The 23,848-nt window shown below is 25.7% G+C and overlaps 2 protein-coding genes across 2 annotated transcripts; both read left to right on the forward strand.

Moving 5' to 3' along the window:
- Window positions 1-1,128: 1,128 nt before the first annotated feature.
- Window positions 1,129-4,602, forward strand: OCT59_009121 (uncharacterized protein; the record flags this gene model as incomplete). The annotated part of the gene is made up of 4 exons (XM_066133330.1): window positions 1,129-1,279; window positions 1,510-2,259; window positions 2,372-3,154; window positions 3,239-4,602. The coding sequence occupies 4 exons, from the start codon at window positions 1,129-1,131 to the stop codon at window positions 4,600-4,602; spliced, it is 3,048 nt and encodes a 1,015-aa protein (XP_065999780.1).
- Window positions 4,603-14,057: 9,455 nt separating this feature from the next.
- On the forward strand, window positions 14,058-16,449 carry OCT59_009122 (uncharacterized protein; the record flags this gene model as incomplete). The annotated part of the gene is made up of 3 exons (XM_025315262.2): window positions 14,058-14,931; window positions 15,000-15,374; window positions 15,445-16,449. Exons 1-3 carry the CDS (start codon window positions 14,545-14,547, stop codon window positions 16,447-16,449), a joined length of 1,767 nt encoding a protein of 588 aa, XP_025183340.1. The 5' UTR covers window positions 14,058-14,544.
- Window positions 16,450-23,848: the final 7,399 nt, after the last annotated feature.

The following is a 23,848-nucleotide window of genomic DNA, read 5'->3' on the forward strand; positions in this document are numbered from 1 at the left end:
CTTTCTTTTTTTCCATTATTCTCCCATTTTTTTCTTGAAAAAAAAGTGGCCGTGTACGATTATTTCAACGGGGCTCCTCTTCTTTTAATTTCTCCTGTTATTGTCCATGACCGTTAAGCTCTTTAACGTCGTTTAAAAGTGTGTAATATAATCTTAACATTTTTATTATTTTTGTACTCTTACTTTCACTATTGATACCACGGCTCAATATTATAAAGTCGATTACTTTTTTTAACTCACGTCACTACAATAACATAACGCCTTACAATTTTTCCTGTCATCGAATCGAAAAAAATTGATTTAATCGGTTCCCCGCTTGATGAAATTTTAATCAAATTTATTTATTTTTTTTCTTATTCTCTTCAAAAAGAAAGATAAAAGAAAAAAAACGAAGATTTGAATATTATTTAACGACCTAATATTTTTTCAAAAAACAATAAAAAAAATTACTGCGGTTCTTACAGAAAAAAAAAAGTAAATAATGATCACACCTTTCAATTAGGAACTAAAACAATATATTTAACAACAAATCAACAAAAAATTCTCTTAAGTTTTATTTTATTTTTTTTTTAATTTTTTTTTTTTTTGAAAAGAAGTTGCACATTGAATGTTTCGCTAACTTCTTTTTATAATCAAGAAAAAAAAGTTCAAGAAGGCGTGATTCGATCCTAAATCAAATATAATAATAATAATAAAAAAAAAAAAGAGAAAGTTATTAATTGTTATCGACATAAAAAAAAAAATTATCTTTTTTTTACACACTTTTTATATCTCTCCCTCTTTATCATCCTTTCATTTATAAATACATAACTGCAATTTTATCCCATTCATATATATATATATATATAATTTTTTCTTTCATTATTTTTGTTTTTTTTTCTTTTCTTTTTGTTATATATTTCATTTGTCAAATAGTTCATTTTAAATTTTTTTTTTTATATTTTTTTCTTTTGCATTACTGATATAGATAACAAAAGCATCATTTTTTTTTATTATTTTTTATTTCCTAAAAAAGAATTTTCTTTATCTCCTCCCATAATATTATAGAAATTTCCAAAGTGAAAATTAACCTTTTTTAATCTCACCAAAAAAAGATCCATCAATCGAAATACTTTCTTTACTAAAAAGATGAGTTTGTTTATTTTGGACGACATGATCGTTGACGAATCAGAATCCCATGAAAATAAACGTGTAAAGATTACTACGGCCTGTGATACGTGTCGTAGAAGAAAGGTTAAATGTGATGGAGCTTCTCCATGTGCAAATTGTACACGCGGAGGTTTGAAATCTCTTATTATTATTTATTTGTCATACATATGCCTTAATTCGTATTGTTTATTCTTCGTACCTTGTTATTCTTTTTTTTTTGTGCCAATCATTTCGACGTCACGCGATAAAACATTTACTTGTTTTAATCGCGCTACATTTCCTAATTCTCACGCCAATAATTATCTAATTAATTTCTAACCTTATTTAACTTTATTTCTTTTTTTATTATTAAATTTATAGCTTACCAATGCACGTTTAGTGATGCGTCAACCAAAAGACCACGAGGTCCTCCGAAGGGGTTTGTTGCTCTGATTGAAGATAGATTACATACCATAGAATCCCTCTTGGTAAATCTTGTTAATAAGGATAATATTAACGAAAATAATAAGGAGATAAAAAAAGAGAGAGATAATGCTATTGAAGAGTCAAGCCAAAGACAAAGGTTTTCAACCTTTAAAATACGTCAATATTCCCCGATGAATGTTATCGCACCTGCCACACAATCATCACCTCATTTATTTATTCCTACGACACCACCAGCTGACGCAAATTATTCTTCCGATCAATCCCCAAGTTTAATACCAGGATTTAGTGATGATCTTGGTAGTGATGATGAGGATATACTCCTTAATAATTTGGTCTCACCAAATTCTTCGAATAGTTTGCAAAGTAGTACTTTATCATTTCTTTTACCAAATAATCAACAACAAGGTGGTTCTTACGTTGATCCTCCTATATCATCCTCAATTCCAACATTATCAAATCCTCCTCCCGAAATTTCAAGACAATTGTTGGAAAAATATTTTAATCATTTTCATCCTTATTTCCCTATAATTAATCGTGGACAATTATTTAAAATGATGTCTAGCCCTAATGTGTCAGATCAACCTTCTCCATTATTGCTTAATGCTATTTATGCTATTGGTGCGATGTATCCTCCAATTCCTCAAGATTCTAATAATTCTTTAGTGTTTTATGATCGTGCCAGAAGTAAGTTTTATTGAAAGAGTTACTTTTTGATGTTTTGTTTAATTATTTGTTCAAAAAATTTTTTTTATATTCAACTATAATAATTATGATTATTTCTCATTTTTTTTTAAAGGTTTACTGGATCATTTTATTGATGTACCAAGATTATCAACTGTTCAAGCATTGATTTTATTATGTATGGTTGATCAAGGTAAACCATCTTCTTACAGACCACAAACCTATTCATCAATGGCCATCAGGATGGCACAAAGTATGGGATTAAATCGTAGGAACGGTCCTGTTTATCGAGGAAAAGGTCGTCAAACAAAGAAATTAATTTGGTGGGGATGTTTTATTACTGATAGGCTCAATAGTCTTGCTAATGGAGATCCATTAACAATAAATGACAAGATGTGTGATATCGAATTTCCTTCACTGGATGAAGTAGATGATCAAGATGATGATAATCAATCACAACAAAATTCTCAACAACAAAATTCTCCTTCTCCAAATTATAGTTCAACGTACGCACAACAAATTAATATTTTCATTAATTTTATAAAATTAGCAAGAATTATCGGTCAAATTATTGAACATTTACAATCTACTTCATGTATTGGTATGCCAGCATCTTGGAATCATCATTCCATGGTTAATAATTTTGAAAATTCATTGTCTAATTGGCTTAGAGAATTACCACCATTTTTACAGTATACTCCTTCACCACAACATATGCCACTTCCTGGACAAATTGCTTCTTTGCATATGCATCATCAAACTTTATATTTGATGCTTCATTATCCTTATATTGCATCACAAAATAATTCTCGTTCACCCAATATTCGTACATCAAAAACTTATTTCAAATCACTTAATTATTGTAGTAGTGCTGCTAATGTAATAACTCATATTGGTGGTAAGTATATTAATTTCAGATAAAAAATATATATATATATATATTATATTTTATTTATTTATTTGATATTTTTTTTTTTTATAGTTGAAGCTCTTAACAATGTTCATGTATGCATAACATTCCCGATAATGTTTTATAGTTTGGGAAAAGCTGTCAAAGTTCATGTTATTAATCTTACCTCACCACAACGTGGTTTGGCAATAAACGCATTCAAAAATATTATAAAGACTATAAAAATTTGTCGATTTTATGAACAAAATAATATTATGGCAGAATTAGCGAATCAAATGATCACAGCTTTAGAAAATGTTTTAATGTCAAATCAAGATAGATTTTCTAATGAAGAGACTATTGAAATTCCGTCAGCAACTGCAACATCACATATTAAAATATCACCAACAATGTCGAATCAAATATATTCAGAATCCATTTCATCATCATCTTCAAAACAAATGCAATCGATGGACCCAAAAAGAGAATCTAGTTCTTCTTCAGCTAATATTCATCCACATCCGTCAAGTTTCGCTTATATTCAAAATCAAAGTGGAATGCAACAATATATGCCAGTGAATCCAATTTTTGATCAATTCGCAATGCAAATGCAATCACCCACGATCATGATGGGAAATGAAATTTCACCCAATGAACCACAGTTTTGGGATATCGGAGTGGATAACTTGGTCGGAGGAGTCGGTGGAGTTGGTGGATTTAATAATCCTTATAATAATATGAACAATATAACACCAAACATTCCTCTTCCTACAACAGCCTCATCTACATCTACCCCAGCTTTATCATCTACGACAGTAGTTACATCCGCCGCTGATTATTATTCTCAACATCAACACCAACACCAACCACCACCACCACAGCGACAATCTACTCTTCCAGTTTCTTCACCAATGTCAATGTTTCCTCCAACCACGTCAACAAAGACTCATTCAAGATCAAATCAAATGTCCCTTGATTCCATTGAACAAGATAGTGATACGGGTCCAAATATGATGAGTGATACTCTAAGGAATAATGGATTACAAAATATTCATCCTTCACAAAGGTATGTGTTTATGGATACGAGTGATAATGATTCCCAAATTGTTTATGAGGGATATGGTCATTTATCCTCAAATGAGACTCATCAGAGAATTTTAAACAAGATCCCTCGACGAATGAGGAAGAAAGAAAATGAAAACGAAAACGGTCAGATCATCGCTACTGGTAGCGACAATCAACAATATTTGTCCAATAAAGATGCCTTAATTGTCTTATCTCGACGTTCAAGTGGCCATTGTGGTGTCATACCAAAGTTCGGTGGTGGTAATGAAAACAGTACTCCTTCTTCTATTGGGTTTGGATTTGAAGAAAATCACTTTAATCATATTGATGGTAATGTTATAAATAATGAAATGAAGGAAGTTAATGTTGGACTTGACATGCAACATTACTGAAAGTTTTTTTTGATAAGACTTTTCGGTATTAACAAACCATCCAATTATTAGATGTTTTTAATTATCATCAATTATTTTTTTTTTATTATTATTATTTTGACAATACACATATATATATATATATACGATTTTTTTTTATTTTTATCTTTTTTTGGTGGGAATCGTTAATTTTTATATTTTCTACATTATATATATCATATACATTTTAACATGATTCAGGAAATTAAGATTTTGGGTAGAATAACGAATTATTCGGAAGTGTTTCATGGTTGAATGTGAAATATTTTTTTTAGGACACGGGTGTCATAAATATTTCTTCATTCAACAAACATTTATCAAATTTTTATATGGTATACGAGAGATGGATACATAATTATGTTCATATATAGGACTTTAATATGGAAAATGGGAATATTTTATGGGACTATATATGATTACAGGAAAAAAAAACACTATCACCCTATCATCACTTAATCAACTTATTATGACAAAAAAAAAATTATGTATTTAATGGCTATTTCCTAAATTATTGATTATTATATTTATTATCACTATCATTTTGCTTTTCATTTTTTTTTATTTTATTTATCTTTCATTTTATTTTATTTTTTTATTATGGGTAATTTTTTTTTTTTATAAATCTTTTAGATTTATATATATATTGGTATATGATTATTGTTATCAAAAGAAGGAAAAAAAAAAGATTACGTATTTTTTTTCAGATATTTTTTTTACTGGGTAAAAAAAAAAAAGATTACGTATTTTTTTTCAGATATTTTTTTTACTGGGTAAAAAAAAAAAAGAAAAAAAAAATATGTATATATGCGTCTTTTTTTTTTTAAAGGAAAAAAAAAAGAATAAAAAAATTAAATAAAATAAAATAAATAAAATAAAAGTGTATATTTTAATAAAAAAAAATTTATTTATTACCTTTTTTTTTTGATCTTGACAAAAGTATCTTTAAAGGAGTGGTGTCGTGGTGTCTTAAAGGAATGGTGTCTTAAGAGTGGTGTGGTGTCTTATGGTTGATTGTTGTGCTTCGACATCATAGTAATACGATTACAATAAGTAAGGATAGTTTTTGATTTTTTTATTCGTGAAAGTAACGCGTTTATTTTATGATTTAATTTGGTAACTTTAGGAGGTTCAGAGTAAGCAAATCTACTATGTCTTTGAACTTTGTATATATAGAATCAGCGGTTTAGGGTACGGATTAGTATAGTAGGATTGGATTTAAAAAAAAAAATCATCGAGGATGGCGGGCTTGATTTATTGCATACTTTTAAAATATAGGGAAAAGTACTTTTAAATATATTTTTCGTAATCAACCATAAATACTAACATCAGAAGCATCACGACTTGATTGTATTAAAAGAACATATCGTAAAAAAATGGGAAAAATAAGCAACATTTACTACGCTGATCGAAATCACTTTGAAACCCCAAAGTATTTCTCAAAATTTTTGATTTTTTTTTTTTTTAATTCGAAAAAAAATGAGTTAGCGAAAAATGAGTTAGACTATATCGACTATATCAATCTTTTTTTCGATTCAGTCTTCTCAATCCAATAATTTTTTTTCACCGATTTCACACTAATCATCAAGCATGGTGTGATGAAATTCTTAATCGCCGTTACTAGATCGGGTTTGAAAAAAAAAATAACGTAAGTACTTTTTTATTTGCAGATTAATCTATGTTAGAAAATTGTTCAAATGGCTACATGGATCTTTTACATACCGATCTTTTTTTTTTTCGGATCTTCCACGGTAAACCCCTTAGGTTCAAGCCGATGGCGAAATGAAACCAACCATATACAGACCTTATCATTAGCCAAACATGAGCATGCATACGTTTATAGATTGGATTTAATTTAAAGAGTACATTTTAGAAGGATGTATTGTAGAGAAGGGTACACTGCATTGTGATTTAAATCTTATTTTACAATTATATACTGTATAGTAAGTATACTACTATATTATTGTATTGTATATCAAAAAAGGTATTGAATTCGATTTATTTTTTTATTATTCAAGAAATTTATATAATTAATTAATAATTATATATTGATTAATCTTTGTCGGAATAACTTAAAAGTATTTGGATTATATAAAAATATTTACTTAAGTTAACTGGTTGATGTTTCGGTGTATTTCGGTCACTTAATTAAGACTATAAGATCGCAAGTCAAAGATCTTTAAATTGAATCAATCTTTTAAACACCCAATCTTTTGAAATAATCTAAATATATACATAATGAATTCTATACGAATTCCATAACCGCACGAATTCTAAATTCCAGTTTTTAAATAAAAAAAATTGTTCACTATTTCTTTGACCTAAAAAAAATTGTAATATAAGTCACGATGATGTGTTAATTGTTAATCAATTTCTAAAAATGGAATAAGAGATACTAAGAGCGAATCAAAATCAACCAACTTTCAAATCCAAGTATAAGTAACAAGGTGAAGGCTGAATAAATAATTCATTCGGGATTATAATAAAGGATCTAAAATTTTATTTTAACAATTGTAAATAAAAATAAATTAAAAAAATTAATAAATTATGCTAAGCAACCGAATTGTGGCATAATTTCAGGTTAAAAAACCAGAATTACTTACCCTGTTCATAAAACCCTTTTAAATTAATCTATATAAACAAAAAGATAATAAAATGTAGTAAGATCGTTGAATTGTTTTCTCGGGATCGCCACACAATGCTAAGCAACCGAATTGAGAACATATTTTCAGGATATAGAACCAGTATCTTTTTTCATAAAACGGTTGTCAATAATTTGATTGAATTAGGAAATTAATAAAATAGAGGGTCAATCAAAGAGATCATACAAAATCATACATGTCATTTTCTGGCATATTTTCAGGATAAAGAACCAGATTTACTATTCGCCTGTTCATAAAATCCTCGCACATAAACTAAAAAGCTGATAGTTAGACATTGAAGCTTCTCGGATAGACGGACGAAATCGCCACTCAATGCTAAGCGACATATTTTCAGGATATGGAACCAGAAATATTAATACCTTTTAATACCTTTTCATCAATAACTTGATTGAATTAGGAAATTAATAAATTAGAGTGCCAATCAAAGAGATCATGCATGTCATTTTCTCGGTTACGGTACATCCATTTTCTCGGGTTAAATAAGATCGCCATCCAATACTAAGCAACGAATTGTGGCATATTTTCAGGATAAAGAACCAGAATTATTATTCACCTGTTCATAAAACCCTTACACATAAATATCATTGAATTTTCTCGGATAGACGGACGAAATCGCCACTCAATGCTAAGCAACCGAGTTGAGACATATTTTCAAGTTGAACTACTACTCGCCTGTTCAGAAAACCCATTTAAATAAACTAAGAGAGAATAAAAAAGTGGAGATCGTTGAATTAATTCTTGAAGATTTAGTTCGTTAGCAGCAATTAAGACTTTTACAATATCCAAATATATCATATTCCTCCAAAGAAATTTTTACACCATAAATATACCATTATTTCTCGGGATGAACAAAATCGCCACTCGATGCTTGAGACATATTTTCAAGTTGAACTACTTAGAACGGGCAGTTAGTCAAGTTTACTCGTAATTATCCGTCTCCCAGAGAGCGTAAACATTTCCTTGCATCTGACGACTCTGACGTCACGGCTAAGAATTGATTAAGTACGTCTTCCGGGCAGTGATGTAAATTGGATTCGCATAGTAGGCGCAGCGTATAATACTTTTATTTCCCGCGTATTTCGTTGAAAATATTAGGCGGCATTTTTCTTAGTAGCGTCTATCATTATATAAAGCGCATATGAAATTAGTAGGTTGCGCATATGAATTTTATTAATGATATGCGCGTATAAGAATTTTTTGAATTTATAACACTGCGCGTATGTCTTACTCACCTGTTCAGAAAACCCTTGCAAATTAACTTAAATAAACTAGGAGATAAGTGGGTATATAAAGTATAAAAAGAGGAGATCGTTGAATGATTGTCTCGGGATAGACAAAATTGTTTCGGGATAACCACTCAATGATAAGCAACCGAATTGAGGACATATTATAAGGTTATAACTTATAGAACCAGAATTTACTATTTATTTGATTATGGAAACAAATAATTTAAATAAATCAGAAAAGTAATAATCATGTTATTTTCTCGGGATTAACAAAATCGCCAAAGAGTGCCAAAGTGACATAATTTCAAGTTAGAAATATTACTCACCTCAATACTTGGCAATAACTTGAATAAATTAAATGGTAAACTGGACTGGTTATTAAAAAAGAGATCATCGTGTCGGATTAGCAAAATCGCCACAGAGTGCCAAAGACTTGGCAATAACTTGAATAAATTAGCGATAAAATGATAATTAAAAAAGAGATCATCGTGTCAGGATTAGTAAAATCGCAAAGAGTGCCAAAGTGACATAATTTCAAGTTAGAAATATTACTCACCTCAATACTTGGCAATAACTTGAATAAATTAATGTTAAACTGGATTGGTTATTAAAAAAGAGATCATCGTGTCGGGATTAGCAAAATCGCCACAGAGCGTCAAATACTTGGCAATAACTTGAATAAATTAGCGATAAATTGATAATTAAAAAAGAGATCATCGTGTCGAGATTCACAAAGTGCCAAGCAACCGAATCATAACATAATTTCAGGTTAAAGAATCAGAATTACTACTTTAACTATTCATAAAATCACTTACCAATAACTTAAATAAATTAATAAAATGGAGTGGATCACAAACGAATCGTAACAATTCAATTAGAATTACAATTGCAATCACCCGTTAATTTTCAATGTATTTTGTGAATAGTAATCTGTCATTTTGACGAAAACGTCATAAGAAGACGCCGTTCAAGTATAGATTTTTTTTCAAAAATAACAGTTTCTCTGATTCTTTTTTTGTTTTTTGATTATATTTTACATTTTAGTAAGAGATTAACAAGATTAACGAGATTAAATTTACACGTTTTTATATAAATAAACAAAAATAGGAAATAGTATGATTATTTTTAAAAAAAAAATGTAAATATATAGAATCTATGTATAGTAAAATTTGATACATAGATTTTCTCAAAAAGATCGATTTTTAATTGGACAAAAGAAAGTTCCCGCAAAAATTCGATGACGCAAAAAAAAGATCTACACTACATAAACTACCAAAAATATTTTTAAGATTTCATTGAAAAGAAAAAAGAGATATGTAGATATATAATAATAAGTAGATTTGGTTTGATTGTTATTTTTAATTTTTTTTTTTTTACAATCAATGAAAGTAGATAAGATCACTTGATACATTAATTTATTTATATTTATCATAATAATAATCATAAACAAATAAGAGAATGAATGAATGAATAAAAAAAAAAAAAAATTTTATAAATGATTTTGTTAATTATGGTTTAAAATGAATGAAAAGGAATAAATGAAAAAATAAATGGAGTAGAAAATGATAACGATTTATTATAGGTGATTTTTTTTTAAAAAAAAAAAAGATTTCTAGGAAAAAAAAATAATAATAATATTTATTTGAATGGGGGTTAAAATTCAAAATAAAACGCGTTGTTTATTTTATCATACAGTTTACACAAGTTTACACAGAAAAAAAAATATTCTTTTTCACAAGAAAAAAAAATAAAAAAATCTCTTTCATAATAAATTCTATTCCCTTTTTACTTTCCTAATATGGTTAATAAACTAATAAATAATATAAAAAAAAATCTCAAAAAAAGGAAATAACAATGAAAATGAAGTTTCATTTTCAGCAAAAAAAGAATTTTTTGTAATACGATATTGAGAATATTGAGAATATTGAGAATATTGAGAATAACCCAAGAACCGAGCATACTTGTATAACGATAAATATTGAAATAACCAAATATTTTATATATATTTATATATAAATATTGTGATTAATTTTATAATAATCTTATATATTGTTCTTATTAATTGGGAAGGTTTTTCTGATAAAATTATGTAAAATTATGTAAAATTAGGATAACACAGTAAGTACAGGCGAACGTTACCTTTGGATGATCTTTTGATTTTTATGTCATACGTTTATTTAACGTTTAAAGTTGAAATTTCAAATTGAAATCTCCAATTAATTTTTTAAAGTTGAATCCCAATTAATTTTTTTAAAGTTGAATCTCCAATTAATTTTTTTTAAAAAAAAATGACCCCCGTAATAACATGACCCCATAAGAACAATATGGGAAGAAAAACTTTATCACGTAAGAAACGTTATTTTAGTATAACCCATGTGAAAAAAAACTTCTAAAATATTCTAAATAGAAAGAAGTCATAGATTTAGATAAATAAATAGGAGATGAATGAAAATAATAATAATAATAATAACAACAACAACAACAATAACAATAATAATAGTGATAAATTTATACTTATTGTGGTTCAATCAGAATTTATTTTTCATACACGTTTTTTTTTTTTTATTCTCTCCGTCTTCTCTCAAGAACAAATAATACTTGGTGTAGTTTTTAAAAAAATGATTTTTTATTACTATCTTTATCTTTATTTAATTTTTTTTTTTTTTAAAATTTGAACTTTTTTTTTTATGTTACAAAACTTAATTTGGTAATCTCAATAAAATTTCCGATTTAGAAATTATCAATAAATTTGAATGAATGAATGAAGATATCGATGATGATACCATACCTACAAACTAATAAATAATTTTTACGGAAAAATATTTATTGCTTTTTAACCCTAATTTTTTTTTTTTACATAATGACTTATTAGGAAATTTTATGAATTGTCCAGAACTGCAAATGTAACCAGATTATATATATATATGATTATATTGCAGATATTTTATCCTTATCTCTTCTTTTTATTTTTCGAAATGAATATAATGAATATCACCCGAATTATATATATATATATATATATTTAAATATAAACTGAAAATAGATTGTTCCAAGAAAGAATTCTATTTTATGGGCTAATTAAAAAAAAAAAAACGAAAATTGACAAAATAACTTGGACCCGATTATACGCGTCCAAAAAAGGTAAAATACAATGAAATAAAAAAGTAAATAAATAAATTCACCTTGTGATATACTGATATTTAATTTGATTTCAAAAGTTAATAATTATCAAATAATTTAAATATTAATATTTAAAATAATTATCGTTATAAAAACGATACGTGAAAAAGAAAAATTACGTGTAATTATGAAACTTATGAAACTAAAAGGAGATGTTTTAATTAAAAGTTCATAAAAGTTCGTAATACCATGGGGTCATGCATATAGTATTATATGATTGAGATTATCGTAATGTGTATTAAGTAATATATCACATTATACACATTATATACACATTATTATACATTATACACATATATTTACCAGTTACCACACTGAAAAAATATTTAGGTTCTTTGAAAACAATGAAAACATGTTAAATGTATGCATTTTAAAATGTTACAGAATTTTTAGTTAAACGAATATAGACCCATATATTTATTATATATGGACATATGTATCAGTGTAAACGGTACATATATGGTATAGTTAATTGTGTCCTTTGTCCTTTGTTCAAAAAACAATATTTTACTGTTTAAGAAATTTTACTTATTAAGAACAAGGGGGATTTTCTGATAGGAATAAGAGCATATACGGTTAACCATATTTTTTTATTTTTAAAGTTCAAAAATTTATTGCTTCACAATTTTCCATAAAAGTGCTTTTTGATAAAATTTAATTATCCCAAATACTGTATAATCACTTTACTATAATATCACATTATTATTTAACGTTTATCGTTTATCGATAAAAAAAAAAAAAAATTTTACATGAATGAAAAAATGAAAAATGAAAATCATTTTTTTTTTTCGATAAAGTTAACTTGACAAAATCATTACTTCATTACTCCATCATTCGATTTACTCGATTATTTGATTAATGTATTGTATTTTAGATAAACCATACCGAGAATTTGCCGAAAATCTTACTAAATTATTAATTAATTTATACAGAAAAGGGATTATTGTAAACAATAATACAACGATTAAAAAGAGGAAGTTATTGAAACCCTGGTAACATATAAAAAAAAAATATATATATATATTTTTTTTCTTTGTCAAAATATTTCTATATATTATATAATAAGTTACGTGTAATACTTTCTTTAAAAGTGATTGATTAATGTGTAAAAAATGTAAAAAATGCTACACATGTATCATATTCTTACCTTACAGTTTAACGGTAAACTATTGTTACACAAACTTCCAAAAATAACCAATTATTTTTTTATAATGATTACTTAAGTATTAGATTTACCAATTCAGTGTTCAACAAAGCAAATTGAATTTTACATATTGGGTAAAGTGTATTTTATAATAATATACGTACAAAAGTTTCGGATTACGGCTAAAAAGTAAACAAATTAACGTAAAGGGATTTTATATTGGCTGAAGATTTGTATGCATAAATAACATTTTTGCTTGTCCAATCCAATTATCCTGATATATGATATATAATATAAATATTATCAAGATAATATTGTAAATATATATTATATAATAATAACTTATATTAACATAATTAACATATTAACTAAAATGATTTACATTATAATACATACAAAACTTGAACGTTTTGCTTAGAGATAATTTAAACTTTTAAGAAAGTAACCTAAAACAGGGCTTATAATCTTTGAATTTGGAATCAAACACGTGATAAATCTGTAATCAGGGATTAATGGTGATAATAAAGAAAATAACTAAAAAATTATGATGTGAAAAAAAAAAAATTTTTTTTTTCTTGTCTCAATGGGCAGTAAGATTGTGAAAAAAAAAAAATTTTGGTAAACTAAGCGAAAAAGAATATCCGGATTAGAATCAAGTTTTACATTTTACATACATATATATATATATATATATATATATATACATATATACATAAATATCACATACACATATATATATATCAGTACACTTTATACATAAAAACAAATTTTTAAAAAAAAAGTAAAACAAAATGTTAACTTTACTTTATTTATTCATTTCTTTAAATAAACAAGATTCATTTTAAAAAATTTTTGGAAACTAAATAACCATTTATTGCAACAAATCGTCCTTTTCTTTTTTGAAAAAAAAAAGTTTTTTTCCAAAAAGAAACAAAATAGTTTTTTTGAGAAAAAAAAAATTTTTTAATTTATTTATATATATATATATATACATGATTTTTTTACTTTTATTTTACATTTTTACATTGTATATTGTATTATATATATATACATTACATATATATACACGGCTGAATAAAGAAACACAGCATTTTTTTTTTTTTTTTAAGTGCGTGCGTGAAAAAAAACAACTTGTGGCGTTTATTATTAGAATATAATCATTTTATTTTTATTTTTATTTTTTTTGAAACTCTACCAAAAGGAACGCTTTTTTTTTTTTTTGTTTTTCTATCCGTTTAAAAAAAAAACAAAATCTGTAATCCGTTTAAAAACAAAAAAAAAAATTAATAACAAAAAAAAAACACCACGAAAATTTTAGCGTTTTGTTTTTTTGTTTTTTATTTCAAAATATCAAAAAATAATAATATCCAAGCCTCATTGAACTCATTGAAATTGTGTTTTTTTTATATTTGGGACTATTTGGATTAAAATTTTTTTATTTTTGGGTTTTTTCCTCCCTTTTTATCCTTTTTTATTTTTAATAATAATTCGGATAATAAAAAAAAAATAAATAAATAATTATAAATATCATTTATTTTTTTCTTGGTCCCCTTTTTTTTCTCCTTTTTTTTCTAGGATTTTACTTTTTTTTTTTTAAAAAAAAAATAAAAAAAAAAGTTATAAAAATAAAAAAAAGTAATAATAAATTTTATTTATTTTAAAAAAAGAAAAAACAAATTAAGATTTTTTTTTTAAAAAAAAATAAGAAATAAATATGAGTAAAAAAGCAAGTATAGCGAACTTATTAAATGATAATAATCACATATCATCTATATCATCTGAACCTCAAAATTTGACAAACGCGACAAGTTTAAATAAAAAACCATCATCATCATCATCATCATCGTCGTCGTCTTTGTCATCACATCAACAACATCAACAACATCAACAACAACATCATCAACATCATCAACATCATCATCAACACCATCAATACCAACAACATCATCAACAACATTATCAACCACATCATTATCATCATCCTAACAATACCACTACATCCGCCCCTATTCCTACCAGATTAAATTATTCACCTCGTTCACCTGATACAAGAATCGGTGTACAAATTGTTGCAAATGGTGATCTAACATTCAACCAACCTGTATGTATTCTTATTTTATTAATTCTTTCCTTTTTTTTTTTAATAGTAAATAATCCTTTTCATTTTAGTTTGCTCATCAATTTTCCGAATTTTCCGGTAATTGGATATCACCTCTACATCCTCTTTATACATACGATCCTCTACCTGAAGCATTAAGAAAATCTAAAAAAAAATCTCATAAAAGAACCAATGATATAATTGATACTCCTCCTCCCCCTTTATCGGAAAATCTTTCAGAAAATAATACTACTACTACAATACGTCCTAAACGTAATTATACAAAAAAACCTCTTGATAGGTTAAAAAGACCAAGAAATGGTTATATGATATATATGAATGAAGTTTATGATGATGTTAAACGTAAACATCCTAATTTAAAATTCGGTGAATTAAGTTCTTTAATTGGTGTTCAATGGAAAGAGATGTCCAAAGCTCAACAAATGGTAATCATTTTATATGTATATATTATCTATTCTTTTTTTTTTTTCTAAAAAAAAATTTTTTTTTTATTAGCCTTATCATCAAAAACATGAAGAAGAAAAAGCCGCTTATGAAGCAGCAAAATTAGCCATGTCGAGAACAAATTTACAAATTGTTGAAGAAACGATTGATATTGAACAACAAGTTAAGGCTGCTGAATTAAGAGCTTCACAACCAAAAAATAAATCAAATAAACGTTCAGATCATTCAAACGTAGGAAAACAAAAATCTAGTACTCAACAACAGAATAATAATAATAATAATAATAATAATAATAATAATAATCAAGCTTCTAAATCTAAAGAAAATCCTTTTGTTATTCCAAACGTAGAACCACCTGAAACTATTTCAACTTATATAGTTACAGATAGATCAAAAACTAATAAATTAAGACATGGTATTCCAATCACACCAACTTCACCGGATTTTAGCGATATAACAAAAAAACTTGCAACTCCTACTCAACCAATAGCAAGTTTAACAAGGCGAAGGACTTCTTTTAATCAATCTTCACGTGAATCTAAAAGAGATGAATATTTTAAAAAACATTTTCCAGAAACCGATAAATTAATTGGAGATGATAAAATTGTTGAAGGAAATAAGGATTCATGTACTGGCGGTCTTCAACAATCTGATGAGAAAATTATATCAATGTCTATTTCTTCCCCTGATGAGAACATGTCAGATTATGAGGATGATGAGGAAGAAGTAGATCAATTACAACCAAGTGATCGATCTGATTCTGAAATGGAAGGAGTTGAAGTTTTCAGTAAATCTTTATCAAATAGTAATCATATTAATAATATTATTAGTAAATCATCTACGGAAACATCAAGTCGAAAAAATGGAAATGGTGATTTAATGTCAATTGATACGTCAAATATTTGGCTTTTACCAATTGAAGGTACAACAGTTTCACCTGGATTAACTCCTCACAGGAAACGAAAAATTATTATAATAGAAGATTCAGATGATGATAAGTTTAACTCTAAGATATTAGATATAGATAATTCAAAAAAGTGCAAGAATAATATTTGAATTTTTTGGATTCTTATGTAATATATTAGAGAGTTATAAAGATAAAGATAAAGATAAAGATAAAGTTATATAAAAAAATTGACATTTTTTTTTCTGTAAAATAACTTTTTTTTTATTCTTAGATTTTTTTTTAAAAAAAAAAAAATTGTTTTTTATTTTTTAAACATCTCAATTAAGATCAAGCATAAAAAAAAATTTAGAATATTTTTCATTTTTTTATTTCTTTTTTGTCACCTTTTTTTTTTAATTTCAATTTTTATGTTATTTTCTAAAAAAAAAAAGCATATCAATATGTATAGATATTTTTTTAGGATGTTTTTTTTTATGAAAAAAAAATAGTAATAATGATACTTGTATTATATACATTAACATTTTTGATAAAAAAAAAATAAATAAATCATTATTATTATTATTATTTCAATTAAATATAAAATGATTTTTATATTGATACCATAAACAGTAATTTTTGTGAATTATCAACATTATACATTATTAAACATCAAACAACAGTAAAAGAAAAAAAAGGTTTAATTTAACTATATTAAGTAAAATTAAAAATAATTAAAATTACATTTTTTTTTTTAACATTTTTTAATTCTGGTCAGAAATCTAAAAAAAAAAAATTAAAAAAATTCAAGATAATGCTTGATGATTCTATAACATTTTTAATGGTGATACGAAAAAAATCAAAAAAATTCAAGATAATGCTTGATGATTCTATAACATTTTAATGGTGATACGAAAAAAATTGAAAAAATTCAAGATAATGCTTGATGATTCTATAACATTTTAATGGTGATACGAAAAAAATTGATCAGATAAATTAAAAAGGTGAAAGTTTCAGAAATGTTTCAGTCTAATATAAAACTTGCATCCCAAACATTTCCCTTGATTCGTTAAAATTACTAAAGTATAATCAACGCATATAAACATGCCGATTTTCGGAATTTTATACATAAAACAAGATCATCAAAGTCCGAAAATTTGTGTAAGGAATTATTATTATAGGTTAATAAATGAACCTTTATATATGGAGAAATAAATCAGTTTGGAAAATATTCGTCAATCATGTACTGTAAATATATATTATATATATATATATATATATATATTATGTACTGTATATGCAATTCTTGGATCCGATAATCCTTTAGTGTATAAAGATAATGAGGTCGTTAAAAGAGATCTTGCATATTTAAACAATACAAATAAATATATATTTGTAATTGATATGTTTATAATTTATAATTTATTTATAAATAAAATTTTTTTGATGATAATGAATATGATTTGATTGATATAATCAAGAATTTTATGTCGAGCAATAGAAAAAAAAAAAAAATTTTTTTTTGATTATTCATGTGCCAGTTGTGATACAATCATGGAAAACCGAACGGGTTTTCCTAAAAAAAAATTTTTAGGAATGTAAACAAATACCAAATTCGTATAGATAATAAAACTTTGGACGTGTGTAGGTATGTTTTAAGAAATTATTTTTCAATTATATAGAATAATATAAACATGGCATGATTTTTAATTATTAAATTCTTTTCATTTTTTTTTTTCACACATTACTGTATAAATATCAAACATATGAATATTAATAATTGAAACAATGAATTATAACATAATTAATTAAAAATTAATTAAATTATTTTTAAAGTTTGAAATTTTTTAAAATATTAATCCCTTGAATTTTTTTTTAAAAAAGAGTCATATTGTCCCACCATAAAAAGCAATTCTATATTTCTATATCGATAATAAATTTATCCAAATGGATAAATGGATCAATTCAAAATCCCATCTATCTATTCTATATCTGATACGTTTATCTCCGGTAAAAAAAATTATTATTATTTTTTTTTTTGATATACTGTAAAAATTTATGTATTGTAAAAAATAATTAAAAGATGTTTTTTTATTTTATTTTATTGTAATTAAAGTAATTAAAATAATTTTATTGTAAATATTGTAAATATTGTAAATTAAAAATAAAATAAAAATAAATTTTAAATTAATCGAAAAAAAAAACAAAAAAGCGTAAATAAAGTTTTTTTTTTAAAAAAAAAAAAAAATTGTACTTACTACTAATATTATATTTTATCGGCATTTTACGCGTGTTAAAAAAAAAATTTCAAATTTTAAAATTTTTTTTTTTTTTTTTGGCAAAATATTTTTTGTGATACTAAAAAAACATTGAACAAATTGTTTTCGATGATATCAAACTTTCTATTTTTGTAAAGGAACTGGAAAAACTAAAGCTTGTTTAATGATAGAATTTTTTCCGAAAATGACATAATGACATAATGATAATGTAATGGTAACGGTAATTTCTTTAAAGCAATGATTTTTTACGAAAAGTAAAAAAAAACGGTACGACATTATCATTGAAATTGTAAAAACGAGAGGGAGAGAAAAGTTCAATTAATTAATTCCTAGAATTTTGGAAACCTGAAAAACCTGGAATATAAAAAACAATCTTTTAAGGTAAAAAAACAACACAAAAAAAAGATTGTTTTTGCCTTTATTTTTTATTTTTTTTTCTTTTTATTCATAAATATTTTTTTAAACACAATATTTATTTATCACCACACCCAATATTTATTGTATTAAATTAGATTAATATTTTATTTTTTCAATTTATTCATTCGAAATCCCTCCTCATCTTTGTAGAGATGAAAATTAAATAAAGATAATAAAGATGCTTTTTTCATTTTTTACGTCCAAGTGTATAGTATTTATTTTCAGTTAATAAATAAATTTCTCATATATCTCAATGTTTTTTTTTAATTATCATCTAGCATTGCATAAAATACCTACGAATAATGAGAATATTTTATTGAGATGTATGACCATTTTACCAGAATGTTTGAAGTATTCTTTAAAGGAGGATATTTAGAAAGTAATATTCAACAAATTACGCGGATTAATTCTACAAATTATGCGGACTGATGTCTAAAATACTCCTACAGTAGTATTCTACAAATTACACGGGTTGATTGTCTACTCCTAGAATATTTAGACAGTAATATTCTACAAATTACGCGGATTGATATCTACTCTCAGAGGTATTTTACACAGTAATATTCTACAAATTACACGGACTGTCTACTTCAGAGGTATTTTAGTATTCTACAAATTACACGGATTGATATCTACTCTCAGATGCATTTTAGACAGTAATATTTTACAAATTACGCAGATTAATGTCTACTTTCAGAGGTATTTTAGGCAGTAATATTCAACAAATTACGCGGTAACATTCTACGAATTACACGGATTAATATCTATTTTAGACAGTAATATTTTACAAATTACGCGGATTAATGTCTACTCTCCGAGGTATTTTGGACAGTAATATTCAACAAATTACACGGATTAATGTCTACTCTCCGAGGTATTTTGAGCAGTAATATTCAACAAATTACACGGATTAATGTCTACTCTCCGAGGATTTTGGGCAGTAATATTCAACAAATTACGCGGTAACATTCTACAAATTACACGGATTGATGTCTACTCTCAGAGAAAGTTAATTAGAATCTACCTCATAGTTACGGGTGACACAAGAAATTTGAAAATACCACCTTAACCGGTAAAACACTATTCCTTTCATTCTCTACTAGTATCTTTTCTTTTATTTTATTAAAAAATATATTTAAATTTATTTAATTGTAATCAATTATTAATAAATAATAAGGATATCATCCAGTTTGTGGTTAAAAAACGCGATTATTAATACTTTGTAAATGATTGGGTAAGGGGAGAGGACGTTATAACTCCGAAACGCTTTTCAATTAGCATATGTATCTTCTATGTATATTGCAAAACAAATGATCAGAAAAACATTCATTCGTACTGTAACAGAATAATTTCGTTCATCGTCCGCGTAAAGTGCTGAAACAAGAGATAAGGGTAGATGTATTAGATTATTTATTATATTGATACTTATTCTTAGAAAATCAAGGACCACACGCACGCAATTAAGATTATTAAGATTTAAACTCTTGTTACGTGTGATCGGTAACATCCACCAAAAATATAAATATACATGATCTACATGATCCTGGCTGCACTATAAATGATATGCATCAATCTAATTTTCTGTTTTTGGACAAATTTACAAAATTTGTGAGACTTTGGGACGTCATTATTTATATGATTATAGATCACAGCGCAGTTAAAGTACAAAATTGCTAATCAAGTATTTTTTTCTTGTAAAATAATATTTAATAAAAATATTTTAATAAAAATATTATTATATACTATAATTACGCGACATACTATTAATATGAAATTTTATTTCTATTATTAATTCGTTTCAAGATTCGAATCAAAAAAAATCATCAATACTTTTAATACTTTTAATACTTTCAATACTTTTTCATAATTATCATGTTCACATAAAACATTCGTCAATTATATATAATATTAGTACTATTTTTTATTTTTTTTATACAGTATTTAGGGAGAAAAAAAAGGTAGATTTCATTAGTAATACCCTGATATAAATTACAGTATATAAATTTCAAATACCGGAAATTTGTCATCTTTATCACCTGATAATTTTGATAATTTAAATATTTAAGATATAAAATTTCAGCTGTCATAATCTTGGCTGGAATTAAAGAATCTGAATTTCAAATTAAGTTAAAAATAACTTCAAATGTACAATGCAATTTAAATTAGTAATCGGTTATTGTTCAGTCGATTAGGAATATGTGAAGTATTAGTAGCACTAATTTATTAGTGGGGTAGTTAGCACTAATTATTATTGGTCACTGCAGTATTCCTACTATGTATAAATTGGTTATTTCTGTCTTTGACTATTTCCTCATCCAATGATTATTTATTATTAATCGGATAAAATAATTCACATATCACAAATCGCAAATTATATTAACCATACTACACTGGTCGAAGTGGTATGGATTCCACTATGGAAATCTTGGTATACGTGTCCAATTTACATAAAATTTCCATAACATTTCCACAAAAACTGGAAACTTCATTGAAATCTGGCGTACACCATGGAAATTGAACAGGTTTCCACCAAATTTTAATAGTATAAACTTCATGTAAACTAACCATATATCCCTTCGATCTGTGACTATAAAAATTTTTAAATTCAAACATAATTCGATTATTTAAAAAACATATGTCACATAATATCATGATTGCCTGTTTAAATATATATTATTTTAATCTCACTGGGAACAGTAACTTTATTAAGAAATAAAATTATACATAAACATAAAACATTTCTTTGATAGCACCTCATCCAACCAGCAGATGTATCCAGAGAGCATTAAATATATATATTATTAATAAATATTTAAAATATATTGCCATTCATTTAATTAAATTTTGAATCCACTCCTGTACTGTATGTCCGTTTAAGACTTAATATCTTCGTGATAACGTCTTAAGACTGATGCGTTAAATAATAAATATTAGATAATGGATAGAGATGTTAGAATATCACCGAACTACGAACTGAATTTCAAATTAAGTAAATTAAGTTAAAGATAATTTCAAATGTACAATGCAATTTAAATTAGTAATTGGTTATTGTTCAGTCGATTAGGAATATGTGAAGTATTAGTAGCACTAATTTATTAGGCCAGTATCACTAAGTTAATTAGAACTAAATCCTATTGGTCACTACAGTATTCCTACTATGTATAAATTGGTTATTTCTGTCTTTGACTATTTCCTCATCCAATGATTATTTATTATTAATCGGATAAAATAATTCACATATCACAAATCACAAATTATATTAACTATACTACACTGGTCGAAGTGGTATGGTTTCCACTATGGAAACCCTGGTATACGTGTCCAATTTACATAAAATTTCCATAACATTTCCACAAAAACTGGAAACTTCATTGAAATCTGGCGTACACCATGGAAATTGAACAGGTTTCCACCAAATCTTAATAGTATAAACTTCATGTAAACTAACCATATCTCTTCGATCTGTGACTATAAAAATTTTTAAATTCAAACATAATTCGATTATTTAAAAAACATATGTCACATAATATCATGATGCCTGTCTTAATATATATTATTTTTAATCTCACTGGGAGCAGTAACTTTATTAAGAAATAAAATCTTACGTAAACATAAAACATTTCTTTGATAGCACCTCATCCAACCAGCAGATGTACCCAGAGAGCACTAAATATATATTATTAATAAATATTTAAAATATATTGCCAATTAAGTATGTCCGTTTAAGAGTTAATATCTTCGTGATAACGTCTTAAGACTGATGTGTTAAATAATAAATATTAGATAATGGATAAATATTAGAATATTATCAAACTACGAACTGAATTTCAAATTAAGCTAAAGATAACTTCAAATGTACGTGTAATTTAGCAATCGGTTATTGCTCAGTCGATTAGGAATATGCGCAGAATTAGTAGCACCAATTTATTAGGCCAATGCCACTGGAGTAGTTAGCACTAATTCCTATTGGTCACTGCAATATTCCTACTATGTATAACTTGGTTATTTCTGTCTTTGACTGATATCTCTATTCTCTTATCCAATGATTATTTATTATTAATCGGATAAAATAATTCACATATCACAAATCACAAATTATATTAACCATACTATAAAATTTTTAAATTCAAACATAATTCAATTATTTAAAAGAAGTATGTCACATAATATCATGATTGCCTGTCTAAATATATAGTATTATTTTTAATCTCACTGGGAGCAGTAACTTTATTAAGAAAATTTTACATAAACATAAAATATTTCTTTGATAGCACCTCATCCAACCAGAGACGTACCCAGAGAACACCAAATATATAAGTGTTAATATCTTCGCGATAACTGTGTTACACATTTAATGCTGATGCGTTAAATAATAAATATTAGATGATGGATAATATCACCGAATTGTGAAGCAGTTTGAATGATATTTTAACATTCCTATTCAATAATTGTGTTATTATGCGGACGATGTTTTATATAAATAACTCAATAAGTTTAGTTAGCATGTATTTTGCGTGTAAAATTTAATATATGTAATATTTTTAATCTAAATGATGTAATGCTTCAAAGATATTTATGCAATAGTAATTTACTTGTACCTTAGTCAAAAATATCAGCTGCATAATAAACTATGTTAAAAGGTCATTACCTATAAAAATTATTATCATCCCCGTTTTCGAATTATTGTAATTCAATATTTCTTGCTTATAAATTACGTTGATTACTCTAAATTTTTTAGTGTTATTACATCATTGTTTAAATTAAAATTATCGTGTAACCTTAAAATTATGATTTTCATCTGAAAATAACAAATAAATTTAAGTAATCAAAAAATATACTAGATCACACTAATTCGAAAACGGAAATAATTGATGCC

This window comes from Rhizophagus irregularis, chromosome 17, assembly GCF_026210795.1.
Source record: "Rhizophagus irregularis chromosome 17, complete sequence".
Lineage (NCBI taxonomy): Eukaryota > Fungi > Glomeromycota > Glomeromycetes > Glomerales > Glomeraceae > Rhizophagus > Rhizophagus irregularis.